At 38.8% G+C, this 25,299-nt stretch overlaps 1 protein-coding gene across 1 annotated transcript in view; it reads right to left on the reverse strand.

The window, feature by feature from the left end:
• The window catches only part of KIF14 (kinesin family member 14), a 45,740-nt gene that overhangs the window by 15,005 nt on the left and 5,436 nt on the right, over positions 1-25,299 (reverse strand). The window contains exons 5-20 of the mRNA XM_058178543.1: positions 24,083-24,173; positions 22,597-22,695; positions 22,069-22,121; positions 21,136-21,166; positions 19,720-19,827; positions 15,759-15,875; positions 12,519-12,637; positions 9,071-9,243; positions 7,177-7,324; positions 6,554-6,617; positions 6,080-6,264; positions 5,873-5,975; positions 4,953-5,113; positions 4,212-4,359; positions 2,761-2,913; positions 888-1,005 (exon numbers count right to left, since the gene is read on the reverse strand). Coding sequence (XP_058034526.1) covers positions 888-1,005; positions 2,761-2,913; positions 4,212-4,359; positions 4,953-5,113; positions 5,873-5,975; positions 6,080-6,264; positions 6,554-6,617; positions 7,177-7,324; positions 9,071-9,243; positions 12,519-12,637; positions 15,759-15,875; positions 19,720-19,827; positions 21,136-21,166; positions 22,069-22,121; positions 22,597-22,695; positions 24,083-24,173 — 1,871 coding nt within the window. The remainder of the gene's footprint in view (positions 1-887; positions 1,006-2,760; positions 2,914-4,211; positions 4,360-4,952; positions 5,114-5,872; positions 5,976-6,079; positions 6,265-6,553; positions 6,618-7,176; positions 7,325-9,070; positions 9,244-12,518; positions 12,638-15,758; positions 15,876-19,719; positions 19,828-21,135; positions 21,167-22,068; positions 22,122-22,596; positions 22,696-24,082; positions 24,174-25,299) is intronic.

Genomic DNA, 25,299 nt, shown 5'->3' on the forward strand with positions numbered 1-25,299 from the left:
TCCCTTCCATACACAGGGACAATTCTATCATTTCTTCTTTTAAATCTGTCCTGCTGTAGCACATACAATTTGGGGAGATTCTGGATATCACATTTTCAGAGAGTCCTACTATCCTCAGAGAAATTCCTCCAGTACTCCCTCTGAGCTCATCAAAATAGTTTCTTAGAAAGAAACATACCCTAGTATGCCAATTGTATTATTATAGGTTTGCAATTAAAACCGAATCCCATTATAGTAATAAGCTTTACTGACTTAACAAAGGTCTCATTTAGCAACAGAAATTTTGGGCTCAATTGTGGTCACAAATCGAGGACTACCTGTAATCTCAATTTAAAACCACAACAGACCAAAATTTCACTAGTTAAGCAAAACAGTTTTTAAGTGACATACAGATAATTTTATAACCTTTTTTTGCTGTGGATGTTAAACAAATCATTACCTATTAAGCAAATCAATTTCCCCCATTGTGTTTGCCGGAAACTGGCTGGGAAGGTCGTGAATGATGATCACGTAACCCTGGTTACTGCAACTATCATAAAAACATGACAGTTGCCAAGCATCCAAATTTTGATCATATGATTGTGTGGATGCTGCAACAGTTATAAGTGTGAGGACCGGTTGGTTATAAGTCACTTTTTCCAGTGGTGTTGTAACTTTGAACATGCATTAAGCAAATGATTGTAAGTCAAGGACTACTTGTATTCTGAAGTCAGTGCACAGTTCCTAGACATTGTGACAAAAAATTATATTCTGTCTTCCCCGTTATAAACAGAAGGGGCCCTTCCCAGAACTCTGCCAGAAAACAATTTTGTTATTTATTTAAAATGCATTAATATTTATTTATGGGCAACTACCAGACAGGTAATTTCATAATATTATAGCCGTACCTTTATTCCTATTTCCCTGACTCTGCTGAAGAATTTCCACTTCTTGAGCAATTTTCTGCTTCTCAGCCTCCAGAGCTTCAAGAATCTTAACGTGACGAACTGTATGATCTTCTAAAACCTAAAACAAAATCAGGATGGGAAGTTTTCAAAACTGGACGATGCAGTCTAACAAAGGGCCAGTTTGGCCTAGTCGCTAAGGCACCAGGCTAGAAAGCAATAGACCATGAGTTCAAATAATGCCTTACCCATTAAAACCAGCTGACTGACCTTGGGCTAGTCACTCTCTCAGCTCAACTCATCTCACAGGAATGTTGTTGTGGGGAAAATAGGTGAAGGAAGGTATTTTGGATATGTTTGCCACCTTGAGTTATTTGTAAAATAAATATGTAAAAGGATGGTGCGTACACCGGAGTGTCTGCAGGATATGATCAAAAAAGTCAAAAACTGAATGAAGCCTCAACTGCACTGTCGTGGCTGAAATCTTGATTTTGACCATACTACCCCCTGAAAACACAGTGCCAGGTTATACGCAGGACTGCCTCTCGCTGAGGGTGTCTGCCTGTCCCAGTAAAGGGTCGGTGAACTCAAGGCCTTTTCCCTAATATTGTTACACAATGAGACCTCAGAGACACAACTTCTTCATGGCCACCTTGGCCCTTTGGAATAGCATCTCAGCCGAGATTCATGACACCTTATCCTTTAAGCCTTTCAGAAGGCTGTGCAGACTTGATTCTTCTCCAAAGCATTGAGATAGAGTGGACTTAATTTAGCAATAAAGATGGTTATAGGACCTTGGTGGGAAGAGTATGGTTGTTGTTTTTTTAATTACTGTGAGCTCCCTAGGAACAGCATGTGAGATAGGCAACCATACAAGTTATTCAGATAAATAAACAGATCTCTGGTGGTACACCATTTCAGATGTGAAGGCAAAAGGGTATTTCAGAGAGGATAGTCATGCATGTGTACCACCTGTCTCCATCTCCTTACACCAAATCTGAATTTTCCTGGACTTGCACCACAGATGCTATGGGAACCAAATTATCCCTGGAAAAAACCCAGCTCTTTAAAGAATTGAGAAAAGTGCTAGATACTCCTGTACACCACTTCCCTTCTGAATCCAAGAGTTGTATAATTTTTATTTGTAGTTCCCCGTTTCCATCATTTCTCCCTGAAAAGAGCTTGACAACCAGCAAGAGACTGAGGAATATCAGTGTTGATAAGCCTTTTAACCAGCTCTCCCAAATTTCTAACACTAAAGAATTTTACTGCTTTTTAAAATTTATTATGGTTATTATTCCTATTCTAAATGTAAGTTCCGTTGACAGACAGATGTGAGTCTTTGATTTGAGAAAGAAATAATTGTTCAGTGGTTCCATCCTTGAACATCATTAAGGAGTGCCAGGAAATGTGTTTTCTGTCATGGTGCCTGCCCTCAGGAATGGTATCCTCCCCCCCATTCATATTTCCCTGATCCTGCTGTCCTTTAAGGGGAAGACATGGTTTTTTTCCAAGGTTTTCTTTTATTTCATTGTATTATTGGATCTTGTTCTTTTTTAAATCGCATTCATTTTATCAAATTGTCCCATCTCATTGGGGTTTCTTTTACTGATGGTAAAGAGTTTTGAGTCAATTAGTTGGGCAGCTTTATAAATATAACTAACAATTCATTAATTTTGATTCCTGCTAATAGATATCTAATTGCAGAGCTATAGCCTCAATTTAATACAACTGGATAATACATTAGTGATGTTGTTAATTTCTAATAAGCTAGGTTTCATGGATTTCATGGAAGAGATCTACTCAAGGACATATGAGACTCACATGTTCTTGAAGACTGGAGAAAGGTACTAATAAATAAAGTTAGTTGGTTTACCTCTCTGGCAGCCAATGTCTCTATTTCCAATCGCTTCTTGTTGAAGTTTACTTCTAGCTCAAGGCCTCGCTTTGCTTTCTCCAGTTCCTCAATTTTGTTTGCAGCCATCTGATTGTTCATTTCCTGCAATTGTTTCCTATGGGATTCCTCTTCCTAAAAATAAAGGAGACTGAATCATAGGTACCAATATAAAGATTTTATTTCATAAAAGCCACTGCCCAAAATGAACAATATTTTATCATTTTCCATATGTGTATGGAATGGACAAAAAGACTTCAGTTATGCATCTCTTTCCCCCTTTTTTCTATATCTCTTCCTTTAATACTGTGTAACAGTGCTATCGTCATTAGCAAAGAAGTAAGGCCAAATATAAAGGTCCCTCTGAACTGTTATCACAGGAACAAAGAATCTCACTGCCCTATAGAAGCCTTTGCATTTGGACACAGTGGAACAACAAAACAAGAAAATATGGGATGGATAATTAGCACTTTACAGGTTTTATTATTTGGCTGTGGGAAAAACTGTTATGATGTTTGGGTATAAAGACATTTGGGTGGAGAGGGTCTATATTACCGTAACATAAATGTAACTTTTTAACTTCAGGGCTAAAATCCATCGGTGTCACAGATAATTAGCAGGAAGTTTTGAATAAAGAAGAGGTTCCATCTCTCTCCTAAAAGTATCATGATTTATGACTTCATCCATTCAGAGAAGTGGGTGCACATGGTCCTCTTTATCTGCAGTGTTATTAGGTACGGGATAATGTATTCCCGGTCTGTAAATGCAGGCCAGATTGTCTTATCTTCAGCAAAGGGTTTCAGTGATCTGCTGTTTCAAACATGGATTTTCTTTGAAGGAGAATTTGTGTTTCTTGTACATTTTGCACTCTTCACAGCCCTCTTGGGCTGGAAAAGAGCCCCTGCAAATAAGAAGGTGCCCTTCTATAGCAGTGCCCACCCATCCTTTTGGGCACCATGGACCAGTTGTGGACAGAGGTTTTTCCATGGACCGGAGGGGGTGTGGTTTCACATGCTGCCTGCATCCTGCAGATGGCGCTTTGCTTGTTTGCACAACCTGGTTTCTGGCATGCTGCAGGCCCAGTGCCAGTCCAAGGACCGGGGATTGGGGACGCCTACTCTATAGGATGAAAAATCAGACTCTGAAGAGATGAAAGGCTGGCTGAATGAGAAATGAAATTGACTGCTAAGCCTACATACCAACTGGATACAAAGCTTCAAGAAAGAGGCTTATGGGGGGAAATGTACTGCAGTTTGCTTGCAAACTCATCACCTAGTTCTATTACAGTTTCTATTTTTATTGTCTTACTTGTACAACGAGTGTAGATTTGCAAATGCACACAAACATAAGCTTACTTGCATTTCAAAGTTTGTCACTTGTTATTGCATGTCAGATTAAGACATTGCTTTATAAAAGCATCAGTAATGACCTACCAGTTGTGCTTCTAATGATCTTATTTTGATCTCATAATTTTGTTGCTGAGCACTAAGTTCTTCTTGAGCCATTTCTTTGGCAAGCTGGATCCCTTGCATCATTTCTTCCTTAGCTTTAAGACGTGCTTCTTCTATTTCTGATTCAAGCCTAGAAGTATTTTGAAATTAATGCTACAATTTATATCTAAAAAATACTACATACAAAAGAATAAAAAATTATCAATCCTAATACAATTTTTGAATATTCCCAAGAAGGACATGTTGTTTTCAAGTTCTAAAGAGAATGAATATATATATAAATATACACATACACAGATTATGTATGTATGTTTGTATATATATGTGTATGTGTGTGTATATGTATATATGTATGTGTGTGTATGTATGTATATATACATGTATATATACATGTACACATATATGTATGTATATGTACGTATGTATATATGTAAAATATGTTTAATCTAAAATATGTTATACTGAATTTCTACTTATCCTTTCATCTAGAGTTATTTTTAACTTTAGATCTAAATTAGTTCAGCTGGGAAATAATTAATTCCAATTTAAATTTCAGTGCTTTTTTGGAAAAAGACTACATATGTAACCCAAATGAAAAAACTAAATTACAGGTAGTCCCGGTTAACAAAAGTAACAGTAATTGTAACCTCTGTTGCTAAGTTAACAACATATGCAAGGGAAAATACAGGAACTATTTAAAGCATAACATCTGCTATTACTCACTGAGCTCGTTGAGCAGCCAGCAATTCATTTTTTGCAAATTCAAAGTCTTTTGGACCCTCCTCAGGAAATGAAGTCCCACGAGACAAACTTTTTATCTTCTGAACTTCAGCTGGATGATTAAATCGGAAATAATGATCACCCCCAAGGATGATGCGATCACCCTAGGAAATCCAGATAGTATTGAATTTAGTTCATCTTATAGAAAATTTCTGCAGAGTACAGGTAGTCCTTGAGTTAGAACAGTTCATTTAGTGACCACTCAAAGTTACAACAGCACTGAAAAAGGTGACTTATGATCATTTTCCACAATTACAACCATTGCAACATCCCCATGATTACGTGATTAAAATTCAGATGCTTGGCAATTGACCATAGTTTTGATGGTTGCAGTGTCCCAGGGTCATGTGATCATCTTTTGCGACCTTCTGACAAACAAAGTCAATGGGGAAGCCAGATTCACGGGCCTCTGGTGGCTCAGGCTGGTAAGACAGTCTGTTATTAACAGCAGCTGCTTGCAATTACTGCAGGTTCAAGCCCCACCAGGCCCAAGGTTGACTCAGCCTTCCATCCTTTATAAGGTAGGTAAAATGAGGACCCAGATTGTTGGGGGCAATAAGTTGACTTTGTATATAATATACAAATGGATGAAGACTATTGCTTGACATAGTGTAAGCTGCCCTGAGTCTTTGGAGAAGGGCAGGATATAAATGCAAATTAAAAAAAAAACTAACTTAACAATTGCAGTGATTCAAGAGAGGTCGTAACAACTGTCACTTAGCAATGGAAATTTTGGGATCAATTGTGGTATAATTCGAGGACTACCTGTGTAAAAAGATAGTCTATTCTAAACAAGTATATGAAGTTAAAACTTGAAAACCACATGTAAATAAATAGATTTACAACAGTGTCTATCAACTTACATGATGTAGAAGTGTAGCTCCTGAAATGCATTCCCCATTAACATATGTCTTTGCTTCTCCAACAGGAAGAATGCTCACAACTCCACCCTTATGTCTGATAACACTACAAATAAAAAAAAACCACATCAAGATGTAACTACTGATTGCATCTGAATAGCAATTCGGTAATCAGCTCGTTTGAATTTGATCGAAATCAGTGGAACATACCAGTGATCATCAGCAATTAAGATGCCAGACAGCTGAATATCATGACATGAATTTGGCTTGCATTTCCCAACTGTAGTTTCTCCTTCCTTAATCATGTACAACAACATCTCAGACAGTTGAGGATCTTCGTTAAGATTAACCAAATTAGGCAAACTGTTATCCACCTTGAATGTAATGCCGGCTTTCTAAAACAAAGACTTAAGAAAGTGAGCAATTCATATTTGGGATTTGAAAATGGTATGTTAGTAAAAGTTGAGTTGTTATATTATTTGTAACTTTTAAAAACAAGGCATGTCTTCTGCAATTTTCTACCTTCTAGACATATTGAAATTCTACTCCCACTTTAGTATAAATAATGGCTCAGAACTGTGCGAGACAAAGTATCTGAAGTCCACTTGGCCAGCAAAAGCTTCTATAGATAAATAAATTTATCCAGGATTATTAACAGCAACTAACTGTAACAAAGAATAGTACCTGTAATTCTCTTGTTTCCTCAAACTTCTTTTTTTCTGCTTGTTCAAATTTTTCTTTCCAGGCCCTTTAACACAAAATAAAAATATCACCTGGTACTACTAAATAACCTCAAACTTCTTTTTTTCTGCTTGTTCAAATTTTTCTTTCCAGGCCCTTTAACACAAAATAAAAATATCACCTGGTACTACTAAATAATAAATTTAAAACATATTATAAGTCCCATGGTAAGAAGTTAAAAATGAACATGTAAATCTAATTGAATAGTCTTTGTGCCTATGTTCATTATGGAAACATAGCTTTAAAAAAACAAAAGGAGCATAATCTCATGATAGAATAGATTCGAACCACTGAACTGCTGACCTTTCGATCGACAAGCTCAGCATCTTAGCCAATGAACCACCACATCCCTTTGTGTACATACTTACTAATCTACATCACTACCCACTACATCAGTGTGCACACACCTACTAATATTTTTCATTAACGTTTCTTTTATTGGGTCATATATATTGCACTTTACAGTGGAAAAAAACAGGGAAGAAATCATTTCCTTTACAAACTTAAAATGTCAGTGTTTCATTATTACAACCTTATATTTAATTATCCTGTAAGATCATTATTACCTTTGCATCTCAGCCATCTCCCTCTCTTGATGGTGTAGCTTCATTCGTAAAGATGTAATTTCCTGCACGTAAAGTCTCTGCTTTTCAGGATCAACATTCTGAACATTCTTCTGAGCCAATTTCAGTTTCTCAATCTCAGCTTTCAATTCTATATTCAACAAAAAGGCTCAGCAATTACTCAGAAGCCAATCCTCTGTTAGCAGTGTTTTGATGATCTTTCTCAAGGAGGTTAAAGTGTCATCTCGTTAAAAAAAAAAGTTGTGCCAGATAAAAGTAACAATTAGGATTCAAAAGCAGATCTGAAGATGCAGAAGGCATTTTACGTTCATGTAAGAATCATCTCCTCAGGGTGCCGTCAGCGAGGCAATGTCGTCTGGCGACGCCCAGGGGAAGGGCCTTCTCTGTGGGGGCTCCCACCCTTTGGAACGAACTTCCCCCCGGACTCCGCCAGCTTCCGGACCTTGGACCTTCCATGGGCTTAAAACATACTTATTTAATTGTGCAGGACTGAGCTAGGTTTTAAATTCATGGGTTTTAATTGGGTTTTATTTGTATATTTAATTAACGGCTTTAAAATAAGTTTCTTAATTGTTTTATTCTGTATTTATATGTTTTAAATGCCTGTGAACCGCCCTGAGTCTTTGGAGAAGGGCAGGATATAAATGTAAATAAAATAAAATAAAATAAAATAAAAATATCACCTGGTACTACTAAATAATAAATTAATTATTCCCAACATACTACAATACAGGCAGCCCTCGACTTACATTCATTTTGTGATCAATCGAAGTTACAACAGCACTGAAAAAGAGACTTACAACCATTTTTCACACTTATGGCATCCCCACAGTCACGTAATAAAATTCAAGTGCTTGCCATATTTGATTGTTTGCAGTGTCCCGGGGTCATGCGATCAGCTTTTGTGACCTTCTGACAAGCAGAAGGGGGGAATTCAATGGGGAAGCCAGATTCACTTAACAACTGGGTTACTAATTCAACAACAGCTGTGATTCACTTAACAACTGTGGCAAGCAAAGTTGTAAAATGGAGCAAAACTCGTTTCACAACTGTCTTCATTTAGCAACAGAAATGTTGGGCTCAATTGTGGTCGTAATTTGAGGACTACTTGCACATTCACTATGCCTCTATCCCGAAAGCATGATACCTACCAGCCTTCTTCAGATGCAGCATAAAAGTGTTGGGTCTTCACATTCCAGATATGAGATATCTGGAATATATGAGGAACCTACAATCCTGTTTCTATATTGAACAATGTGCAGATCAAAATTACGTTGAACTCAAATTGTAGTTAGTCTTAATTACTAAAATAAAGCTGTTAATTTAGTTTAGAATAGCCAGTGTAGGAGACTAGACAGTACGAGAGAGGTAAGGGTTCAGTCTAAACTTGACCATTAATTGGGTGATTTTGGTCCATCATGTTCTCTCAACCTGGTTTACTTAAAACAATTGTTGTTATGGAGATAAAATAGAGGGAGGTCGCCATGTATACCAATTTGAGCTGCACAAGGAAACCTGAGATACAAATGCAACACATTCAATCAAACAAAACTGACATTTTAAGAAAATATAAAATTCAGATATAATTCAGATTAAGACATTAAAACATAAAACTTGGTTGGGTTCTAAGGAGGAAACTATAATCTTAAATTTAGGAACTATCATTCAAGTAGTTTGCCATCAAGCAAGATCTAATTTGCAAGTTCCGCGTGTTTTAACTTTTGTTCAACAGTTAACTAAGCTTTGGTTAATGAATTGGTGAAACCAATTTCAAATTGCTCCTGCAAAGTACATGTTCTCTAGTTAATTCACATACATCTTGGCACGGGGGGGAAAAGTGAGTGATTTAAACAATAAGCAGAATTATCATTCTTACCCTGAATTAATTTCATATTCATATCTTCATTCACTTTGGCAGTGTTGATTATGAAACAAGCTTGCTTAGCATATCGAAGAGTACTGAGCGTTTCTTCTACATTGCTGGCAGCAGGGCTGATGGTGGCAATCATAGAAGTTTTTGAATTTCCACCTAGACTTTCCTTTAGCAGCCTTTGTTTGAAAGAGAATAAAGTCACAAATGTGTGTATTGTCTGCATTTTAAAAGGGGACAATAACAATAGTTAAAATCCAATCCAATTAGGGTAAAGCCAACAGATTTCTTCACTCATGGGATCAGATCTTTGCATCATTCCACCAATCAAACCAATATCATCTGCCTTTCTTTGATCTTCCAAGTTTGATCATTGGCTAGAATCGGGAGAACTGCAGAATCTTTCTGGGGCATCCTTTCCTCCACTTAAACTTCAAAAGGGACAGGTGTCCAGAAGTCTTTTTAACATTACAGATAGTCCTTGGCCTATGAACAATAATGCCCATTATGATGATCTGTTTTACATGAAGTAAAACAGATAATCCACATGACCAACAAGTCTCCTGGCACTGCTCGTTAAATGTGAATGTGGCAATTGTTAAGTAAACCAATGAGTCCCTATGGGACATTTTTGCCGTAAACTGGAAATAAACAGCCATAAATGCAGTCCAAGCACCCAACATGTGATCACATGTGTGTAGGGAGGGCAGCTATCAAAATTTCAGAACTGGGCCATAAGAACCTCCACAGAAGTCAGTCATAACTTCAAACGGTCAGTAAGCAACTGATTGTAATTTGAAGACTACCTGTACTTATTTCCCTGGTATATTTCTCCTTTTATCACTGTAAGAGCCAGTAAAGGAGAAGCAATGTAAATAGTTCGAGACATTTCATTAGGTTTGTGATGCCGTATTAGGATTACAAGTAAGTTGTAGATTTATTTGACAAACAGCATCACATGAGCTGATCAAAGTACACTCAACATATTGCAGGCTTTCAATAATAGGATGCCTGGGATGCTAGTTAAAAAGCAGTACCTAGTTTGGCTTTGAATCTACTGAAGAAGCTACTAAAATGAGCTTCTGGGACTGAAGGACTTGAAGCATTGCCTTCCATTTACCAAATATTAAGATTATTCATTTTTATCCAGGTGTATACATTATCATGCAGATTAAATAAAATACATATGAGATGCCAACTGTACTTTTATGTATTCCAGTCCTTTTTGAAAAACTTAGATAGGACACATCATCATCATCTTACAGGTCAATAGACCACAGTTCAGTCTTACGCAGTAATAAACTGAATGGTCTTTATGGTGTCCAGAGTCCCATTTTATCTTTTCTGAATCTGAATATTTATGTCGCCCAAGTGGCATAAATTTCAAAAAACCAAGTTATTAAAAAGTTTTACAAAACTCTCAAGATTTTCAGGAGAGATATATTTTCTTCTTGTTCTGTTCCATCTCTTTGTCCCCCTCCCTTTTCTCCTACCTATCCCCCTCTCTCTCATTTCCCTCATCTTCTCTCTCCCTTCCCTCCGGTAACCTGCACAGATGAAATCATGAAACCATTAAAATCCACCCCCCATCCATGTATGTCTATGCAACTTTCTCCTCCGTGTCCCCTCCCCCTCCCTTCTTTCAATCTTCTCCCTGGCCCACTGGACCTCTTTGTCCCCTCCCTTTTCTCCTACCTATCCCCTCTCTCTCATTTCCTCATCTTCTCTCTCCTTCCTCCGTAACCTGCACAGATGAAATCATGAAACCATTAAAATCCACCCCCATCCATGTATGTCTATGCAACTTTCTCCTCCGTGTCCCCTCCCCCTCCCTTCTTTCAATCTTCTCCCTGGCCCACTGGACCTCTTTGTCCCCTCCCTTTCCTCCTTCCTATCCCTTGCCCTTCCTGCCTCTCCCCCTCAACCCACTCCCCTATTTCTTCCTTACCTCTGATAATAACCTGCATGGATGAAGTCTTAAACACAGTATAATTCCCCCTCCTTGTTTTCCTCCCTATCTCCTTCCCCGCCCCTTGCTACTTCTCCTTGATCACGCTACCTCTTTGTCCCTCAATCCCCCTTCCTCTTCCTCACTTCTCCTTTTACCTGTCCCCTTTTCCTCCTCTCTTTTCCCCACCCCACCCTTACCCCTCCCTCTCCCTTACCTCTGATAATAGACTGCATGGATGAAGTCATAAAGGCATTAAAATCCCCCCTGCCTATTTATGACTACTCTTTCTTCTCTACCTGTCCTGTCCCCCTTCCGTCCCCTCTCCTACTGGGTCCACTCCACTTTTTTATCCCCCTTCCCTTTCCCTTCTTTATCTCCTTCCCTCTATCCCCTCCGCTCTCCTAATCCATGCTACTCCACCTTTTTGTCCCTTCCCCTTCCCCATCTCCCTTTCCCCCTCCCCTCCCCTGCTCCTCTCCTGTCTTTTTACCTTTTCTTTCTCCCATTACCCATACCTATTATCCTTCTTATCTCCCTTCTCCCTTCTCCCTTCCCCTCTCCCTCTTAGCCTGTCCCTCCTCCTTTCACTCTTACTCTTACCCGTCTCCTAACCCTCTCACCCTCACCCCTTCCTTAAACCTAACTCAAACTCATCCTCACTTACCCCTCTGAGAGTTGGCTACAAAAGGAGGGAAGCTTCCAGGAGCCCCACTGAAGAGCAACTGATTTCCAGGAAGGCATCTTCACTCTGATAACTGGTAACTGACAGTAACTGACACTTTAGCCTGCAGGGATGAAGTCATAAAACCCAAGGAGATGACCAACCTCTCTTATCCTCCTATCAAAAGGCACCTGCTCCTCCACCTTTGTGACCTACACTCAGGCCACACAAATGTCTCTAGGAAGCTAGAAAACCAATCACTAAAGTTGCCTGCTTGTCATTTTTTGCACAGAAGCCATACCTGTAGAAGAGCTGTTTTGCTAAAACGAATAGAATGCAATCAGACTTAGAAAAGATATTCAGGAAGTCCTCGACTTACAACCACAATTGACCCCATAATTTATGTTGCTAAGCAAGACACTTCTTAAGTAAATTTTCCCCCCTTTAACAACCTTTCTTGTCACAATTCTTGTTAACTGAATCTGGCTCGTCCACTGACTTTGCTTGTCAGAATTTTGCAAAAAGTGATCATGGGATCCCGCAACACCTCAACCATCATAAAGATGAGTCAGTTGCCAAACATCCACATTCTGATCATGTGACCATGAGGACGCTACAACTGTCATAAGTGTGAAAACCGGTAATAATATAAATGGTCACTTTTTTCAGTGCCGTTATAACTTCAAACGGTCACTAAATGATCTGTTGTAAGTAAAGAACCTGTAGTTCTAATATTTACTGTCATAACTGCCTATTCTTGTAATAACTGAGCAAGAAAATTCAGGACAAATGCCAAACAAGAACCAAAGTTTCCCTTACTGTTCTTGAAAATAGGTACGCACCATGTAAGAACAGAGTCGCGGTATGGAATAAATAACTTCTTCCTGCTTTGATTTTGCTCAGATAGTGCAGAAATAACTTTCCCCAGAGTTAACAAGGATTTGTTTATGCTGGCTCCTTCCTGTATTGATTAAAAAGAAATATCAGTGCATTTAGTTTTGATTTCCCATGGAAATAGATTTTCAGCACTGTAATAGTATAGAACAGGGGTGTCAAACTCAAGGCCCGCAGGCCGCATCCAGCCTGTAGGTCGCTTAGATCTGGGCTTCGGGGCTGCCCTGGAAACAGCAAAGGACCAGGCTGGGGGTATCTCTGCCAGTGAAAATGGAGCTCAGAAGTGCTGAGGGCTCCATTTTTGCTTGAACAGGCCTGCAGGAGGCCATCGCAGCCAAAATGGAGCCCAGGCGGGCCACCCGCCCCAGCCATGCCCACATCCCCCAAGGTCAAACACAATCCTGATGCAACCCTCAATGAAATCAAGTTTGACACCCCTGCAATGGAACACTTTCTCCAGCCTGGTGCTCTGCAGCTTTGCTGGGACTAGAATACCCAGGATTCCCAATCAGCATTGCAAATGCCATTGCTTTACAAATTGAAACCCCATCACATGGCACTGAATACCATGGATAAATAGTTACGATATAATCAGTGGTGGGATTCAAATAATTTAACAACCGGTTCTCTGTCCTAATGATCGGCTGGGTGGGCGTGGCCAGGGTGGGTGTGGCCAGGGTGTGTGACAGGCAGCACTCGGACTCCTGCACCACCCCCGGGAGCAAAAATGGCTGCGGGGGCCCCCCAATACCCCCTGCGTTGCATTTTGGGCCTAGTAGGTCTTCCTGTGGTCTCCTGGGAGCAAAAACAGGCTGCAGGGTAGCCACGCCGCACTATCCCACGTCCTGTTTTGGGCCTAGTAGGCTTCCCTGCAGCCCCCAGTAGCAAAAATTGGCCATAGTGGGGGCCGTGCTGGACCACCCACACCCCATTTTGGGCGTACTAGGCCTCCCTTTATTTACCTGGGAGCCAAAACGGAGCACGTGGGGACTTCTGGAAGGGGCGGGGAGCGAAGGGGCAGCTAACAATTTAACAACCAGTTCAGCTGAAGTGGTGCGAACCAGTTGAATCCCACCACTGGATATAATGCAACTGTTTTCTACTCTCAGTTTGCAACTGATACCCTCAAAAATCAAGGGCACTACAACTAGACACATTCAGACAAATCAAATCATATTCAGAGGAATATAATAAAATGATGATGTCAAGATACATTGATGAGCTCTGATGGCACAGTGGTTAGAATGCAGTATTGCAAGCCAATTCTGCCCACAGCCTGGAGTTCGATCCTGACCAGCTCAAGGTTGATTCAGCCTTCTGTCCTTCTGAGGTTGGTAAAATCAGGACCCAGATTGTTGGGGCAATATGCTGACATTGTAAACTGCCCAGAGAGTGCTGTAAAGCACTATGAGGCGGTATATGTTTAAGGTGTATACATCTAATGTGGCTGATAAAGTAACAACAGATGTGGTCTTGCAGGAATTGACTGATTTTCAATTGTTTTTTTTTTTCCCCTTACACTATTTTATGCGGTTATAGGCAGTCCTATACTTAGGACCATAATGGAGCCTTCCCATTACAGTCATAAGTTATGATGGTCATAAAGTGGGTCATCCATGTGACTGGGTGACCTTTTCTGACTTTTTCTGAGACAATTATTAAGTGAACGTATTTTTTTATTAGGAGCCAGGTTTGATAAAAATCGGAAGTAAATGCTGGTTTTTCACAAAAACATTGTAAAACATGATCATGTGAGTATGGGCGCTGCAAACAGCCATGTGGGTCAGCTGCTAAGCACCCAAAATTCGGTCATGTGACCACAGGGGTGCAGTTGTCAGAACTTCAGAATCTGGTCATAAGTACTCCTAGGGAGATCATTCGTAACTTCAAATGATCACTGAGCGACCAGTCGTATGTTGAAGACTACTTGTATAGTGATGCTGATTAATAAATGTGTTTTGTTGTTAATAGACTTGGTATTCTTGCTTCTTACTGTGAATGTATACAATTTGAGGGATTGATGCTATTGTTTTAGACCATACTTCAATGTAAGAATTGCATCAGACAAAACAGCATGCAACTTAAGCTTTAAGACTTTGCTAGTTGAGGTATTCTGGGAGTTGAAGTCCACAAGTCTTAAAGTTGCCAAGGTTGGAGACCCCTGTTTTAGACTAACTATTTATTTTGTGCATGTTACTGATTTGTTTATAGCTAGACACAGATTGCTCCTTTTGGAATTGACTCACGGGTTCTAGTCAACTTGTTTTATAGATGCATTTTAATTTTGTCTCAAACTTTACTTACTGTTTTTTAAGAGAGATTTGTAACTGCTAAGAGATCACTTGTGAACTTCTTGTACTGGTCTAAGACTGCAATAAACTGACTGATTTCTGTTTGTTTTATTCCTGTAAGTTGTACGGAACTGGCAATTTATTTATTTATTTATTGTTTAAATTTATATACCGCCCTATCTCCCAAAGGACTCAGGGCGGTTTACAGGCATTTAAAAATAGATAAATACAGTCTAAAAACAGTTAAAAAACTTATTCTAAAAGCCTAAATTAAAAATATGAAAATAAAACCCAATTTAAAACCCGTAAATTAAAATCTAGCTCAGTCCTGCGCAATTAAATAAGTATGTTTTAAGCTCGCGGCGGAAGGTCCGAAGCAATAATTACTGTATGTCAGGGGTGTCAAACTCAAGGCCCACGGGCCAGATCCAGCCTACGGGGTGCTTAGATCTGGCCCGCAGGGTCACCCTGGAAACAGCGAGGGACTGGCCCATGGTGCTTCTGCCAGCAAAATTGGAGCTCAGGAAGGCCGTGTATTTTCGCTGGCAGAGGGTTGGAGGAGGCCATTGCAGCTGGAAATGGAGCTCAGGAGCCCATTTATGCTGGCAGAATGCTCAGGCGCTCCCAATACGAGTGACGTCTAGGTGGCCACACCCTCGGCCACACCCACACCCATCCCGAGATCAAACACAACTCTGATGCGGCCCTCAATGAAGTCAAGTTTGAAACCCCAGCTGTAGGTGATCAAAAACTCCTATAAATGATCATATATGCTATTTGTTTTGCAATTAAATCCATCAACATTCAAAATCTGTGGCAGCCTATATGTTTGGTATGGAGAATGAGACAAACAAGGCAAGCATTTCCATTAGAGAACTGCCTATGTATGCATTTTACCTTCAGTCTTTCTCCACTGGTTTGACCTGTAGAGCAGCGTTCACTCCCTGCTAAATCTACTAGATTGACACAACTAATGATTCTGTGTTCGTATTCTTTCTTTTCCACGATCTCTGTCTAAAACAAATAAATAAATCATTTTGATTAAACATACTATAAATTCCCCAAAGCAATAAATCAGCTTACATATTTATTACAAATACAGAAGAAGGATCTCCTCCTTCATACAGTATAGTTCTCCAACGTTTAAAATTTTAATAGCAATAACATGCATAGTCAATAAATGCTGCCAGCACATTAAAAATGAAAGTGTAGAAAGAAAAATCTGTTGCTTAAATCAGAGACCGGTTTTGTTGATAGATACCTACTAAATAGGAACGCTTACCAAGTCTGCTGTAGGTAAAGAGGGCAACGCTCAAGACAAATGAGGATTCTGAAAATTCAAGAGGAAGCAGTTTTCATTTTCTGCCGTAATCCATCAAAAGGGCAAGCTTTCTTTGTAGACAAAAGAATTTTGATCAGGAAAGAGATCAAAGAGTCCTGCTCCCTAGAGAAGGGATATTTCACGCTCATCTTTGTCATCCCTCAAAATCATTTCCTGTCCAAGACAATGATGGGGAGCGCTTTCACACAATTTACGACTAGTCACTTAGTGACCGTTTGAAATTTTGGAGAACCCTGTTAAAATAGGTACTCTTGATCAAGGGTGGAGGACATCGAGAGGCAGGCAGACTTAGAGAAAGCTCCACTGTTTCTGGCTCCAGATGCCATTAGTTGTTTTGTTGCTCCTGCCAGTTATCTTAGTCAATTGGAGTCAGCAAACTACCGGAAAGCATTTGCACTTGCACGGTGCCATGAGCTTCCATTGGCTGTTCTGTATGGCAAGTATAAAAGAATACCATTCATGGAAAGACTCTGTCCCTGCGGCTCAGGAGAGGTGGAGACTGTGGGTCACATGCTTCTTAGATGTTCCTGTTGTGACCCAGATCCAAGTAGGTAGCAACAAACTCAGCCCGTGATAAAATAAACTTTATTCGAACAGCTGGGAATTACTTCATTCCCAGGGTCGTTCAACTCAAAGTAAAACAAATGCCTCCCAAACAGAAATTGTTCAGTTATCACAAACCTTAGTCCAATTAGGCAAACAGCTAAAGGCCCTTCCTGGCAAAGGTCCAGAAGCCACAAAAACAGAGACAACAACATTATTTTCCAGCAAGCTGAAACACCGGTGCTGGTCTGTTATTAAGCCTTATGGGAGGGGCCAATCATCTCTTGGCCCTATTCCCGAGTTGTCCTCTCTGCTTGAGCTACTCTTGCCTTCTGGCAGCTCTTCTCATGCGTGCATTAAGAACAGGCTCCTCCCGTTCCTCTGCCTCACTACTATCAGTCTCTGGAGGCTCTGGAGTCTGCACCTCACTTCCCGATGACCTTGGCCTCACCTCAGCCTCATCGCTGTCTGACTCCGTTGCCAGCTCCATAGGCTGCTGACGGACCACAACAGTTCCTTTTATACGGAGATTAGGAAAAAACATATTCTGCCAATAACTGCAAGGTATCCTGGCTGTTCCGACACTACCCATCTTCAGTGGCTGCTTAAGGATGAACAGTCCATAACTACAGTGCAGGTGGCCAGATTCTGCGCAGCAGCACTGGGGATTCGTCGCAAACACATGTCTTCTTCACCATAGCGATGTTTTATCTATATAACAATTGTGGTAAACCTTTTGCACTACTTAGTCATTTCCCTTTTAGCGTTGAACCTACAACGGGCCACACAGTTTAAGGATTGCAACTATCATATAGTCAGACCATGTATAATTGACCCTGGATTTTATTATAGATTTTAATTGTTATTTATTATTTCATACTAGAATTTATAAGTGTATATATACTGAGTGCTTTTATTTGTTCAGGTCTCTGGTCTAAGACTGTAATAATAAATTGCTCAGACTGTTAAGACAGTCTGTTATTAACACAGCTGCTTGCAATTACTGCAGGTTCGAGTCCCACCAGGCCCAAGGTTGACTCAGCCTTCCATCCTTTATAAGGTAGGTAAAATGAGGACCCAGATTGTTGGGGGCAATAAGTTGACTTTGTAAATAATATACAAATGGATGAAGACTATTGCTTAACATAGTGTAAGCCGCCCTGAGTCTTCGGAGAAGGGCGGGATATAAATGCAAATAAAAAAAAAAATTAGGAGAACCTTGTTAAAATAGGTACTTTTGAACAAGATTCAAAGTTCCAGTGGCTGCCTCCATCCTCAGGCACATGATCACGTTTTGGGCACTCAGCAACCAGCCTGTGTATACAGCCATTTGCAATGTCCCATAGTCATGTGATCATGATTTACAATGGTTTTTTTTGCCAGAAACAAGTGTTTCTGGCCAAAAAAATGCCCATTGCAGACAATGTATTTGCTTAACCACCATCTCATTTCTTAATGATAGTGGATTCATTTAGTGACCATGAAGATTCACTGAATGACCACTGCAAAACCTGTCATCAAACCAGGTCAGTTACGTGATGACCACTTAACGAATGACATGACTTACAATCATAATTCTAGGCTCAATTACGGTTGTAAGTTGAGAACTACCTGTATTCCTTGAGGGAATACAGGGTGACAAAGCTTTTACCCATAGCTACACATATGATTTTGGACCTCTTGGCTGCTCCACTGCAAACAGCTCTGGTACTCAAGCAGATCCAGAGAAGTCCAAATAAAATTCTAACTATTCATTAGGTTTCCCATGATTTATTTACTGCACCTCCCTACACACCTAGAAATTTCACTCTTTATATCAAGAAATCAATCTGAGTGCAACGAGATGGTGACAAGTAAGCAGGAAGTAGAGAAATCTGAAGGAACCAACCTAGCAGGGGTAAAAGTTGTTCCAAGTACCTTGAACCTCATCCTTATTTCATGAAATGAGAGATGCTGAGGCCAGAAGATGCTGCTTTTTCATCAGAGAGGCTGTTAGCAATTAGAATGGCCCCTTGTTGGTGGTCTTTGAACAACTTTTAAAAATGAAGGTTTTCCAGAGACCCTTGTGGGAGTTACAGTAGTTACCTGTATTTGGATGCCTGCTATCATGGCTTGTCACTGTCAACCAGTTTTTCGGACTGGATTTGGCATTTTTGTCTACCTATTGAGTCCTTCCCAAGGACCTGGCAGATGTGGATGTTTGATAGGGTTACAGATATTGTCAGAGGATGTAAGCAATTTGAAGTAAAGCTACCTTTTGCAATTGACTGATGGTGAACTTGTCAATGCTGATGGTATTCTGCTATCATTATTTTGATTATTATTGTAATGGTACTGGTTATTATAATTGGAGCAATAAAATTTTATTACATTCTGAAAGGTTTTATTGCATTTTAGTTAGTTTCTGACTGCCTGCAATATTCTCAGGAATCTTATCCAACACCAAAAGAATCAGTATTTTTGTACCCTGCTTCTCTGAAGTCCACTTTTGCCTCCATAGAGGATCATACGGAATATCATGACTTGCACTATTTTAATGTTTATAGTTACAGACATGTCATACTATCTGTTTCAAGGCCTTCAAGGATGTACCCCAAGTATTAGTCTGTAAGTTTTTCATGGCTGCTTGTTCCTTTACTGTTGATGATTGATCCCAAAAGGCAGAAACTGTCCACTACTTTGATATTTTCATTGTCAATTCTAGGGTTGGTTGTTATACCTCTCATTGATGTTCTTTATATTTAATTTTAGTCCCAATTTATTTGCACGGTGCTCCATGACTTTTATTATTAGAGCTTGCAGATTCTTTGCATTTTCAGCTATAATACTATATCCATGTTAAAAAGCAAATCTCCTTCAGAAAAGGAAGTTATTTCATTAACATTTTGAATGCTTGAAAAATCTTATGATAAAGCTACCACCAGCACGTGTACATGACATATACACAACCTTTTAAGACAGTCCTCATAATACCTTGGTTTGTGTCATCACCAATGTGAAAACAGAGTGAGATCGAGAACTCTTGTCATTCATGCCAGTGGCAGCAGTAGCTCTATGCTTATTTCCTAGCTGGAGCCAATTCTGATGAAAAGAGAGGAGGTGGAAATGTTTAAAAAGCACTTTGTATCCCATTATTACTTTAAAGTAAGCATGAAAACAGCTAATGTGAATAAAACAGATATAACATACATACAAAACTTAGCTATCATAGATTACTATCTTTTAATTTAACAAGACATTCAAATTTTAAAAACATTCATTTGGAAAAACAGGTACCTAAATCATCTCTATCTAGCATAAGTGCAATAGCATCTTTCCTTCTTCAGTTGAGTTCTGATGTCTTCCTAAGCCTTCAACTGGTCTACAAATTAAAGTGAAGCTTTCCTCAATCTTCTAGCTACTCACTCTTCCCCAAGCCCATGTTACTTGGTTCCAACTTTACATCTCAGTAGTATAAGGTAAAGGTAAAGGTTCCCCTCACACGTATGTGCTAGTCATTGCCGACTCTAGGGGGTGGTGCTCATCTCCGTTTCAAAGCCAAAGAGCCAGCACTGTCCGAAGACGTCTCCGTGGTCATGTGGCCAGCATGACTCAACGCCAAAGGCACACAGAACGCTGTTACCTTCCAACCAAAGGTGGTCCCTATTTTTTCTACTTGCATTTTTACCTGCTTTCGAAACTGCTAGGTTGGCAGAAGCTGGGACAAGTAACAGGAGCTCACCCCGTTACACGGCAGCACTAGGGATTCGAACCGCTGAGCTGCCAACCTTTCAATCAACAAGCTCAACGTCCTAGCCCCTGAGCCACCACGTCCCTGTACTCAGTAATATAATAATAACAAATTAGTAGATTCTTTTTGGTAAAGAATGGATAGTCTCATCTTGGAGGATAAATAGGGAAGCAAAGAGTTGCCCTGATTTTTTTAAAAAGACTTCCATATGATATTTTATATATACAGGAGAAACAAGCAGAATTGCTTGCCCAAATAGTTTTTGAACTGCAGCTCTAAAATTAGCTTTTAAGTATTTATTACAGAATTGGTTAGTATTTGTATTTTATATTTGCCATCTATTACTTCTTCTTTAAAGGAGAAAATTTCAATTTCCTCTTGAAATTATACGGGTACCAAAATGAAAAAGAGAGTCTTTCTCAAATTCTTGCTGAGTTTGTAAAGAAAATGAATTATAAATACTGATAATGCAAGGAACTTTCTACTAAGATGCCAGTACTTATTACTAGTTCAAATATTTTAATACCACACAAGTCAGTATAATGTAACATACTCTCTCTCCATTACTCTATAATTTTTTCTTTACTATAATTAATGGTTATATCTTTACACATTCTATTGAAAGATTCATAATTTATATTTAAGTAACAAAACTTTACCTGGATATCAGAGTAAGAACTAACAGCATTCCTAAAAAGAAAGGGATAATTTTATCTAGTCAGAAAAAAGGAATGTTGACACATACGAAGCAATCTGCTTAAATTATATTTCTTAGTTCTAATAGTATAATGTAGTATTAGTATACTAAATTATACTATACTATACTACTGCAGATATAGATACAGAACAATAAACACATACTGGCATACTTGCTCATAACTTACAAAAATTTACAGAGAAATTTATTTTTTACTTGCTTGTTGGGCCACAAGAACCAATTAAATGGGATTACAATCTAAATATTTACAATCTATCTTCTAAGTAGAAAAACAAAGCAAAATGTTGGACTAGACAAGAGCTTATAATTGACTAAGGAGGAGAATCCACACTGGGTAGATTGAGATCTGGGAAACTGATCAAGGGACCAAGTTCAAGAGAATCAAGATGGATGGCTGTTCTATTGGAAGTCTAAATACGGGAGTAGATATCCATTTGGAAACAAGACCCCAAAGGTCAGTGGGTAAAATAAAATGAAGTCTGGAGTAGAGAAGGAAGTTAATGAGAGAGAGAATATCCACAGGAAATTTGATTAGTTGAGGACTGAATTTCATGATTTACAACAGCTAAGAAATAAGGGTAGACTTCTTGTTATATTTTGCATCATCAAATAAAGCTGCAGTTCAGCACCCAGGCACTTATAGAAAAATTCAGAAAGTATGAAAGTATGGGCTAATCCAAGAATATCCAAAGAGACTTCCTCTTTGCGCAGTCAAACTTCCTATCAATTCTAAGTCCCCTCCTTATAACTGTGCATATTCCCCAAACCAGTTCAAGAGCAGATTTGCAGAAAACAGGAAGACTGAAAGAAGAAATAATTTCTCCTGGCAGATACCATTCTATCAGAGAAAAGGCATCATTGGATAATCCCTTACGCTGTCAGGTCTTCTACATATGGCCCAAAGACTGGATGTTCTCTTACACGAAGCTTTTAATAAAAAAAAAATGCTGATTAGAAATGTGAATGTTTTAAAAGTATTAATTATTTTTAGTTATTTACCAAACAATTTTATGTGGCCACCCAATTCACATACAGGCAGCGTACAACATTAAGATCTCAGTGAAACACAATAAAAATATGACAATTCTCAAAAAAGTTATTTCACTTTACATTTTATTTATAAACTAAAAGAATATTAATATACTTCACTGTAAGAACTGCATCAGGCAAAACAGCATGCAAATTAAGCTTTAAGACAGGGGTCTCCAACCTTGGCAACTTTAAGACTTGTGGACTTCAACTCCCAGAGTTGAAGTCCACAAGTCTTAAAGTTGCCAAGGTTGGAGACCCCTGCTTTAAGAGGTTTAAAAGTAAGAGTTAAAGCAGAATAATAGAACAAAATTAACAGACAGAAAAATAAAATAACCCAGACTAGTTACTTAAAATTAACATTTTAACTTACAGGTTGTTTCTTCTCTCCATTTTCAGCTCTGAAGATAAGCAAATCATGAATTTTTTCATTATAGACTTCAAAGTAGCTGATTTCAAGATGACAAGTAGTCTAATAGTAAAAAGAAAAGTTTGATTGCTGGTTAAGTACTTTGGGAAAATAAAGCTGGCTCTATGATAGTGGAAGCTGCAAAAGTGTGATCCAATAACTTTTTATGACTCAGAGAATCTCCACAGAGAGGGTAAAACCAAACATTTGCGCCTTATTGCTCTATTGGACTCAGTGGAGAAGAGCCTAATGCTGGGAAAAATTGAAGGCAAAAGCAGAAAGGGACAACAGAGAATGAGGTGGCTGGATGGAATCACTGAAGCAGTAGGCATGAGCTTAAATGGACTCCAGAGGATGGTAGAGGACAGGAAGGCCTGGAGGAACGTTGTCCATGGGGTCACGATGGGTCGGACACAACTTCACAGCTAACAACAACAACAGTCCATCGGAGGACAGAAGTTTTAAGCTCCCATAGACAAAATAGATGCCTTAAAGCTTACAGATGCTTAAGACACCAATCTCACAGCCTAAAACCCCTTTTCCAAAATAAAATATGCTGATATCTTAATTAGGATGAATGGCCAAATGTATAAATGTAGACCATAACAATTTCTAGGAGAAACAATAACCAAGGAGCATTGTCTCAGAAGTTTCTTTCTACCCCAGTCAGTAATGGTTTAAAACATGGGTGTCAAACTTAATTTCATTGAGGCCACATCAGGGTTGGGGGGGGGGCAGAGCGTGGATGTTTTCACTGGCAGAGGGCTGCAGGAGGCCCTTCTGAGCTCCATTTTCACTGGGAGAGGCACCGCAAGCTGATCCTTCACTGTATCCTGGGCAGTCCCACAGGCCAGATCTAAGCACCCCTTGGGCTGGATCTGGCATGCAGTCCTTGAGTTTGACACCCCTGGTTTAAAACGATACACTTGTAAGCATGTTTTGTTTACTTTTTACAAAAGACACATTATTCTGTAATACTAGCCAAACTATGTGGTTGGTGATCCAACTTCATAATGCTTGCGAAACTGTTTCAATATATGCATCTTGAATGAAATAAAAGCATAGTATGTAAAAACCTTCACCTGAAGGAATAGAATTGGTTTCTGATGCTATTCAACTACGTACTTTCGATAACATGTATCAAATCTACAAACTAAAAATGTAAAAAATCCTAGCATGCATCTGAAGTTAAGTTTTACTTTTCATAAAAGACTTTAGATGGCATAAAGTTTACCCGCATCACATTGTTCTTTATATGCACTTTTATAAATGTTAGCTTCTCTCTACCTCAGCTAAGGAAGACTTATCACAGCTGAAGCACTATTATGAAGAAATTTTATTTTAATTCCATCTGAATTCCAGAAACTAATGATGAAATGCACATTTAATTATGACATGCTAAAAAAAATACTTCAGTTCCAAACTGATGAGGATGTAAGCATTGCAGTACCTGTTCTGTTTCTTTTTCTGCTATTTGATGGAAAAGATCTTGACAGAATCTTGGTATTATTCCTCGTTCTTCATCATCAAAACCCATCATGCTGTAATGACAATTTAAATATATTTAGTTCAACAGAAGACCTTTGAATTTCTTCAAATCATTCTCCATACAAAAGAGGTCAAGGTTTAAAAAAAACAACTTAAAGAAATCAGAATTGTTCTATAGAATCAGAATACTGAAAAATCTTCAAGCATAAAAAAAAATAAGCCATCCTCATTAGACTAATAAATTATCTACCTGTATCTATCTCTCTCTCTCTAATAACAAAGGTAGGAACTTCTTGCAGATTTTATCTTCAGATGATATAATAGTAAATATATCTGATAACATATATAATAAGGCAAAGAAATTTTGTCTTCCTTCTTGGATACTCCAAAATTAGAGTATCCTGAAAACAAGCAAATGTGCTGCTAAGCTAATGCTGGCAAGACAGAAGCAAAAGAGAATGATTTCAGAGAATGCTCAGCTCAGCTCAGCTACAACTTTCTAACTACAGCTGGGAACTTAACATTCATTCTGAATCACATAGAACAGCAGTTATTTATAGCTTCTAAACATGTGATTGAACCTCCTAAACACCCTTGGCACTTATTGTATTGCTTATTAATGCAATAAACTTGTATTAATACTCCTGTTAATAATACTTGTATGGCATTTTTAAAAGATCTCACATACCTTGTTACTAACGATCTTTACAATATGGCTTCTAAGGAGAGCACGATTACTACTTCTATATTGCTAACAGATGTCCAAGACAAAAAGTGGTTCAATAGTAAATTGAATCAAAATATTTTTTTCTCCTTTTTGACTTAATGTGTTTTATGAATTCAGCTAACTCTTATTTATCCAGCAAAGCACATTTAAAAGAATCTAAGGCCTAGCACAATTTGTGCATCCAACCCAAAAGATGGTGGCCTGAGACCATTTAGTAGTACATTCGTAACATTTTCAAGGAATTACTGGTTAAACTCCTGCTTTAAAGTCTCTTTGCCGCCATATTATTCTACCCCTAATTTTCAACACTGTGTGAATTTTTATCATATTCTCAGAAAGATTTGTGTAAAATTTTATTACTGGGTAGCTGCCTTCCATTTTAATTATATTCTAGTGAGGATTAAACATGTTAACAGTCAGTTGCAGCAGTGAAACAAGAGACTCATGGCACC

The sequence above is a fragment of the Ahaetulla prasina genome, chromosome 3 (genome assembly GCF_028640845.1).
Source record: "Ahaetulla prasina isolate Xishuangbanna chromosome 3, ASM2864084v1, whole genome shotgun sequence".
NCBI lineage: Eukaryota > Metazoa > Chordata > Lepidosauria > Squamata > Colubridae > Ahaetulla > Ahaetulla prasina.